This window comes from Herpailurus yagouaroundi, unplaced genomic scaffold, assembly GCF_014898765.1.
Source record: "Herpailurus yagouaroundi ecotype Mexico unplaced genomic scaffold, PumYag 77, whole genome shotgun sequence".
Taxonomy (NCBI): domain Eukaryota; kingdom Metazoa; phylum Chordata; class Mammalia; order Carnivora; family Felidae; genus Herpailurus; species Herpailurus yagouaroundi.
In genome coordinates this window covers 33,875,580-33,884,240 of record NW_024412388.1, presented here as the reverse complement: position 1 = coordinate 33,884,240, position 8,661 = coordinate 33,875,580, and the positions used below count along the sequence as shown (strand labels likewise).

At 41.8% G+C, this 8,661-nt stretch overlaps 1 protein-coding gene across 1 annotated transcript; it reads left to right on the top strand.

The window, feature by feature from the left end:
• Positions 1–7,137: 7,137 nt before the first annotated feature.
• On the top strand, positions 7,138–8,085 carry LOC121026974 (olfactory receptor 2A12-like). Its single transcript, XM_040469885.1, has one exon. The coding sequence runs from the start codon at positions 7,138–7,140 to the stop codon at positions 8,083–8,085; it is 948 nt and encodes a 315-aa protein (XP_040325819.1).
• The last annotated feature ends 576 nt before the right edge of the window (positions 8,086–8,661 follow it).

Below are 8,661 nucleotides of genomic sequence, written 5' to 3'. Positions count from 1 at the left end.
ATGTAAGTCAGTCACCAAAGATCACTGCTGTTAGCCTTACGGGGGACAGTGATAGCCCAATTACATCAGGAATCTCTCAAGTACTTTTACTGCTACTGTTTGTAATATCTTTTTACTTTAATTATACAAGTGAACATCGATATATTCATTATAAACATTTAAACAATACAGATAAAGAAAAGTTCCCTTTGATTCTCTCTTCAATACTAGTCCCCTTAAATCTGCAAAAATCAAAATACATGGTAAAGATATATTGTTAACAATTTCATCATATGACTTTTGACAATTTGGGGAAATTGGGTAAATGAACTGAAAAATGCCCTAAAGGAAGAAAGAAGAAAAAAATATATGGCCCCTTGAAAAGTTGCAGAAAAAACATTTACTAAAAGCTAATATGATATTTCTTTTCTCCTGGCTTTTTAATTTAAAACAATTTTTGAAAAATATTTTTTAAAGTTTTTTGAGAGACAGAGAGACAGAGCATGAGTGGGGAAGGGAGAGAAAGAGAAGGAGACACAGAATCTGAAGCGGGCTCCAGACTCTGAGCTGTCAGCACAGAGCCCCACACGGGGCTTGAACCCACAAACCGTGAAATTATGACCTGAACCTAAGTCAGACACTTAACTCACTGCGCCACCCAGGCACCCCTTTTCTCCCAGCTTTATTGAAGTATGGTTGACAAATAAACATTGCATATATTTAAGGTCTACAATGTGATGTTCTGATAGTGGTTACTACTGTCAAGCTAGTTCTCTTCTAGTTCAACCAAGGTCTTCTAGTTTCTTTTTAATTTTTTAATTTTTATTTTATTTATTCTTTTTAAGTAGGCTCCACACCCAATGTGGGGTTCGAATTCACACCCTGAGATCAAGAGTTGCATGCTGTACCCACTGGGCTAGGCCAGCCAGATGCCCCCCTCTTCTGTAACTTAAGGTGAATGAGGTGATTTGAGATCTTTCTTTTTTTAAATAAACTTTTTTTTTTTTGCGTTCTGTGAATTTTGAAGTGCTCTGTTTTTTGTGTTCATTCCTCTCAAGTATCTTCTGTTTTCCCCTGTGATTTCTCCTTTGACCTATTGGTTGCATTAGAGTGCATTATTTAATTTCCACATGTTGAAACTTAATTCCAATAGTAGACAAAATCTTTGCACTTGCTCTGCCTTCCTTCCCTCCTCAGGGCCCTCACAGATCATGCAGGACTCCCAGGAACAATAATGGAGAGTGAGGGTAACAGGAGGTCAGTCATGGCTGCCTTCCTGAGGGGGTGGACCTGAAATTTAGGGCAGACTTAAAGACACAAGAGAAGAGGGTCCTCAGGTGGAGAGCATAGAAGGTGCAAATGAGGGAGAATAATAAATGTACAGGTGACTTACTTCCTATACACTTGGCACAGTCTTAAAAGCTTTCTATTTGTGAACTCCTTTTACCCTCCCTACAACTCTATGGAGCAGGTTCTAGTTTCCTGATAAAAGGCCTGGAGGCCTGGAAAGGTTTCTGAAACTTGCCCAAAGTCACAGCTGGTAACTGTGACACTAGGGATTGAACATATGCAGTCTAGCGCTAACCCAGAGAAAATATGTGGCACAGGAGGGCATGGACCTCTGGGGAGTAGTCGGAGCTCCAGTCAGGGGGTCTTGAGTACTAGGTGATGGGAGTGCAGACTTGATACTCAGTCCCTGGGGGATTTAAGGCACAGAGAGTTCGTTGGAAGTCATTGAATTTGTCCTCCTGGGAACTGGGGCCCCCGTGAGCACAGTTTCAAAGGAGAGCTCCTCAGGCTTCTGGCCCATCCCTCACACAGAACCCGAGAGCAGGTAAAGAGCAGTGGGAGTGGGGACGGTGGCCCATGGCTTGGGTGTCTGCTCCTCTGAGGCATCCTTTCTCTGCTTGCTCTGGTTCTCTCGACTTTCTACAAATCTGCACATCTGCAGGTCTCTTCATGCCTATGCTCTTTGCTCTGTCCTATCCTTTGTCCACTTCTTCTTCCCCAACTCTGACTTGCTCTCTATCCAACTACTTTTCTTTTCCCTCTGACTGAGTATGCACATCTCCCTTAAGACATTTGGCCTTCAGTTGCCAATGAAGACAAAGAGAAGGAGGAGGGGCTGTTGCTGGGGAGGCTGAGGTAGCGGGACTCTCCCATGTGTCTGTCCCAATCAGGGGGACCCTTGGAAGTGGGCAAGTCAAGGGATGCAGGTGAGAGGTGGGGAAGGTTGATAGGACAGCACTAGGATATGGGAGAGGAGGAGGGAGGCTGCAAGGAGATCTCAGGGGAGGCAAGGATTTGGAGGACCACTCTGACATTGGGAATTGCTCTAAGGATCTCTTATTGAGGAGCAGGGAGCAAGGCAGATGCCTCCCGCCAAGATACTTATAGTTCAGTGATGCTCCATGTCACTGTTGTCCAAAATTGTGGGACTGAGAGTGCTTCTGGAGTTCTGGAGCTATCCCCCATCTCTATTCCCTCTTCTTCTCTTCTACCCACCCAATGCTCCTTCCCCCATACATTCTGCACCAGTAGAATGAGTGGACAAAGGCCACACTGAAAATGCTCTTTTATTTAGATTGCTCCTAGAAAATGCTGTAGGACTGAGTGAGTGGGTGGGACTGGGGGATGAGAGTCACAGTGAGAGGCTGCTATAGTGCTCCAGGTATTAGGCATTGGGAAGCAGGTGAAGATAGATAGTAAAGAGGACAGAGAAGATGGAAAAGACCTTAACTCCTCCGGATGGAATGGACCTCAGCAGTCCTCCTGCTCCACCTCTAAGTCCAGGTTGATCCCACTGTGTCCCTGACATATGGTCAGCTAGATTCAGCCTGAACCTCTCAACAGAAACAGGGAGCTCATTGCTTCTCAGGACAGTCTTTTCTGTCTATGAATATCTCTGGATGTTGGAACTTTTCTGTAGTCCTAGTAAAATTTATACTAATTCTAAATCTGGGACTATGCAGGGCAATTCTTATTCATCTTCCTTAATGCAGCCCTTTAGATACTTCTGTAGACAGACCTCAGCATCCTCCCTAGCTTAAATTTCTGCAGAGAAAAATCACCAGTTGCTTAGATTTGTTTTTGTACCATCATAATATACCTTTCTACAAGCCACAACTTGTCCATGTATCTCCTTAAGACTTTGGTCACAGGTGTAAATTCTACATTCCAAATATGTTTGCCCCACTGGAGAGGGCAGGTATCAATCACCTCTATTTATCTTGCCAATATAGCTTCTAGGATGGAATATAAGACAGGCATCCCTGCTTTAACAATTTAATAAATATTAATTGAGTTGCTACCATGTGCCCAGCACAATGATTGACACTAGAGATATACTAGTGAACAAAACAAAGTTTCTGCTTTTACAACCTACTTGGGGACAACAGACAATAATCAGATAAATAGGTAAGTTTTTTAAGAAGTGAGAAGTACAATAAAGTAAAGCTGACTAAGGAGACAGTGAAGGATGGCTGCATTTCAGACAGGATGCTGAAGAAGGGGCTCTCTGATGAGTGACAGTTGGGCAGGGAACAGAAGGAAGTAGAAGAACTCCCCCCTAAAGAGATCTGGTAGAAGAGAGCATAAGTACTGGATGTTGTGGCAAAAGTCTTTAGGTAAAAATCTAGTTGGCAGTTGTTGGACTCGAAAGGGTAACAGTGACAGTGTGGTTTCTGTGGAATGAGACAAGGGGACAGTAATGGGAGATGAGATCCAAGAGCTAGAGCATGTAGTAAAAATTAGAAGTTCAGTCTTGGATGTGAGAAGTTTGAGAAGTCAAACATCAACAGGCAGAGTTCAAGTAGGCAGTTGGACACAAGGAATAAAGGGGGACCATCCAGGCAAGAGATATAAATATGGAGATGTATTTAAGGCAGGAGATGGGCTGGCTTCAGACACTTTTGGTTCTCATCTCACTTGGTATCTATCCATATTTGACCACAAAGACCATCCACTCCTTGTAGACCTTGTCTCTCCTTGGGTTTCTGTGTCGCATGTCATCCATCTTTGGCCTCTCGACACCATCTTCTCTGGATTCTCTCCTTGAAGCCAACCCTTAGAGTGTGGCTTCTCAGAGTGCTGCTTTCAGCTGTCTTCTCCCTCTACACGCTCTCCCCAGGTGATCTCATCTCTTCCGATGGCTTCAGTTCCTATAGAAGTGCTGAGGACGCTCAGATTCCTGTCTCTAGAGCTTTCTTTTCAGCTCTCAACCATCAGCCAAACAGATACTGGGAGTCCCACAAACTCCCTGACTCCAAAACTAGACTCATCATGTGTCCTTCTTCCCTCCTTCCCAAACTTTCCACTCCCATGTACCCAACCTCAGTGAATGACACCATCACCCCCATCCATTTACTCAAACTTGGAATCCATCCTTGACCCATCTTTCTTTCTCACCACTCCTTAATCACTTACCTACATCCATAGACTCACCTCCTAAAGACTCTTGTTGAATACCTACCTTTCATATCAATATTTGCTCCCACTCTCATCCTTTCCTCCCTGAATTGCTGCAGTCTCCACACTGCAGCCAGTGTGATTGTTGCCAGACATAAGCCTGATGTCATGCCTATTTGGTGGATCCTTATGTTCCTTTCTATAAAATCCACCCTCATTAGACCATTTTGTAGGGCTTTATAGATCCTCCATGGTCTGTCCTTGCCTACCTCTTTACCCCATCTCCCATCACTCTCTGGCTAGCTAATGCTTCATGACTTCACACAGATGACTTTCTCTCCCTGGTATATCCTTTCCTGCACTTTCCCTGTAGTTAGCGTCTACCCACTCTTCAACGACCAGCTTGACTCTTACCTCCTGCAGGATGTCTTCTATAATTCTTCAGATTGAGTTAGGCTTGCTGCAGCAAGTTGCAAGTAGCAAGGAGGAAGTATGTTATGTTTCTTTACCTTTCAGTTTGTCAATTCCTCATCCCAATTCCCAGTGGCTTTAGCCACTGCCAGGCTTGCAGTAAGAGAGAGATGAGGTGAGGGGCAAGACAGTCCTGAGTTGACTGGTACTATCTTGATAATCTAAAAATTGTATTCTTGTTCTTCTCTGGTTTTTAAAGATTATTCCTTTCTTTATGGAATTCTTTCATTGCCACTAGTTTTTATTTTATTTTATTCTATTTTATTTATTTTTTTTTTAATTTTTTTTCCCAACTTTTTAAAATTTATTTTGGGGACAGAGAGAGACAGAGCATGAACGGGGGAGGGGCAGAGAGAGAGGGAGACACAGAATCGGAAACAGGCTCCAGGCTCTGAGCCATCAGCCCAGAGCCCGACGTGGGGCTCGAACTCACGGACCGCGAGATCATGACCTGGCTGAAGTCGGACGCTTAACCGACTGCGCCACCCAGGCGCCCCATCTATTTTATTTTTTTTATTAAAAAAATTTTTTTTTAATTTTTAGTTTAGAGAGAGGGAAGACTATTTTTAGTCTAGCAGGGACTAGACTAGACAGAGAGAGAGGGAGAGAGGATCTTGAGCGGGCTCCACGCTCAGCACAGAGCCCAACATGAGGCTCAATCCCATAACCCTGGGATTATGACCTGAGCCAAAATCAAGAGTTGGACACTCAACCAACTGAGCCACCCAAGTGCCCCAGCATTGCTACCAGTTTTTGAAAATCCAGTCTGATAATCTTTGTCTTTCAGTAGGCTTGCTTACTAATATACATTTAATGTAGTTACTATTGTAATTAGGTTTGAGTCTATCATTTTAATACTTGTTTCCTACTTGTTCCAAGTGTTCTTTTTTTCTTTATTCCACTTTTCCTGCCTTCTTTTGAATTAATCAAAAACTTTTAATTATTCCCTTTACATTCCGTACTGTATTTTGAGTTTTACTATTTTTTTAAATTATTCTTTTGTTATTCTACAACAGGGATTGGTAAACCTTATATTTTTAAAAGGGTTTTTAAAAAACAAATAAAAATATGCTACAGTGACTGTATATTCTGTGCAAAGCCTAAACTATTTATTGTCTGACTCCTTATGTGAAAAAGTGTCTTGACACCTGATCTAGAGACTAAAATATGCATCTTTGGCTTATAGTCTCACTTAAAGTGCCATTTTCCAAACAATGCAAAATCTAACAGTTTAAGTCCATTTCCTCCTCCTGCTTGTTAGACCATTTTTGTTACATATTCAACTTCTATGTGTATATTTAAAGCTCCAACAAGGTATCGCTATTTTTGTTGCTTTAAACAATTAATATTCTATGATATTTACACACACATTTATGATTTCTGGTGTTAATTTTCTCTTTCAATTGCATACTTCCATCAGGGACCAGTTGCCTTTAGCCTAAAGAAGCTCTTTAATATTTCTTTTACTGTGAGTCTTTTGGTAATTGATTATCGGGTTTTTGGAGAGCAAACAGCTTTCATTCCTTATGGATATATTTGTTGAGTATAGTATCCTAGCATGGTAGTTTCCTTCCCTTTGTCTCTTCTTCCTTCCTTCCTTCCTTTTCTCTCTCTCTCTCTTTCTCTCTCTCTTTCTCTTTCTCTCTCTCTCTCTCTCTCTCTCTCATGTATTACCCACCTCTGGTCCATGGAAATACATGACTTTGACTTGTCATGAAGCTGAATTTATTTCCAAATGATAGTTGTCTTCTGGAGTAAGTCATATATCCAATAACTATGTCTCTAAAATTCCAGAGTACCTGTTAGGCTACTCAAGTAGTCCCACTGAAGCCCATTTTGATAAAAGCTTCCAAGGAGGGGTAGAAATCTCCATTTGGTATGACACTCACAACAGATGCTGTAATCTCAAATATCCAATTATTTTTTTTGACTGCTTTGAAATCTTTTATAAGCTCCATGAACTATGGCGAGTTCGGGAAGTGCAGGACACAGTTTTGGACACTCCTTTTTGCAAGTTCTACATTTTGAAATGTGAAATTTATTATCTGTAGTCTCAGAATAAACTAGGATTAAGTAATACAATATTAACATGCTGTTTCATATAAAATGGAAATTCTTTTTTAAAAAATTTGGTTCCCAGCTTTGTGGGTGTCCTAATGAGAACCTACTTTGCTACTTATATTTGGCCCTCCTAATAAAAGAGTAGCATCAGGGTTTGAATCTGAAGACTTTATTTTATGAATGATTATAGCTCTGTTCTTTCTCTATACCAGGAGAAGGATGCAAGACTTACACTGGGGAAACCATAGCTCTCTTACTGAGTTTATTCTTTTAGGATTCTCTCGTAACACAGAGATAAATGTTATTCTATTCAGTGTCTTCCTCTTCCTCTACCTCATCACTCTTCTGGGCAATGGGCTTATTATCACCTTGATACGCATGGACTCCCGCCTCCACACACCCATGTACTTTTTCCTCAGTGTCCTATCCATTATGGATATGGGCTATGTCACCACCACAGTGCCCCAGATGCTGGTACACCTGGTTTGCAAGGAGAAGACCATCTCCTACATTGGATGTGTGGCGCAGATGTACATCTTCCTGATGCTAGGAATCACTGAGTCTTGGCTTTTTGCAATCATGGCTTATGACAGGTATGTAGCCATTTGCCATCCCCTGAGGTATAAAGTCATTATGAGCCCTTTGTTATGTGGGTCAATGGTGGCCTTCTGTGGATTCTGGGGTATCAGCTGTGCCCTGATATACACTGTCTCTACTATGATTCTTCCCTATTGTGGTCCTAATGAGATCAATCACTTCTTCTGTGAAGTACCTGCAGTCTTGAAGTTGGCCTGTGCAGACACATCTCTCAATGATCAGGTGGACTTCATCTTGGGCTTCATTCTTCTGTTGGTCCCACTCTCCCTCATCATCATTGTCTATATCAATATTTTTGCTGCCATCTTGAGAATTCGCTCAGCCCAAGGGCAGCTCAAGGCCTTTTCCACCTGTGCCTCCCACATTACTGTTGTCACTATGTTCTCTATACCATGTATGGTTATGTACATGAGACCTGGTTCTGAATCTTCCCCAGAAGAAGATAAGAAGTTGGCTCTATTCTACAACATCATCTCTGCCTTCCTCAATCCTATCATCTATAGTCTTAGGAACAAAGATGTGAAGAGAGCTTTCCTCAAAGTGACAGGCTGGGGTAAAGCAACAGAATGAAGTCACAGAAGCATGGGTACCAGCAACAAACCCGGGACACAGCCTACATGACTTCTCCATCTAAATTCTTTCCAACATCCAATGGGCACACATGATGTATTAATGGGTTAGTCTCAGTAAGATCATATCTCAGAACACCCAGGAGGTTATGGCAATAGGTGTCCCTCAAGCATAAAGACACCTGACAGGGAACTCCATGAAGGCACGCCTATATTTGATTCATTTCTGTACCACCAGTTTACAAGACCTGGCATAGAATTGGCACCAATATTCATGTTTCCTATTACTGAGTGAACATGCACCTGAGTGCTTGATCTCTGGATTCATGAAATAAGTTCAAATTGATGGGCATAAGATGACTTCTGGTCAGTGACTAACTAATGGTCAGTTACTAGTTACTGACTAATGGTCAGTAACACCATTAAAGCTCAGTCAGGGATTTGACAAGGTCTGAACCACAGAACAATTTAAGAAAATCTATTGTAATCATATAAAATAGGGTTCAGGAAAGTAATATAGGTCACAGGTCATTTCTCATTCAATACTATTAGGAGAGTATTCATTTGGGGCACATAA

Coding starts and splice junctions, on each gene's coding strand:
- LOC121026974 (XM_040469885.1), top strand. CDS start 7,138: ATGCAAGACTTACACTGGGGAAACCATAGCTCTCTTACTGAGTTTATT.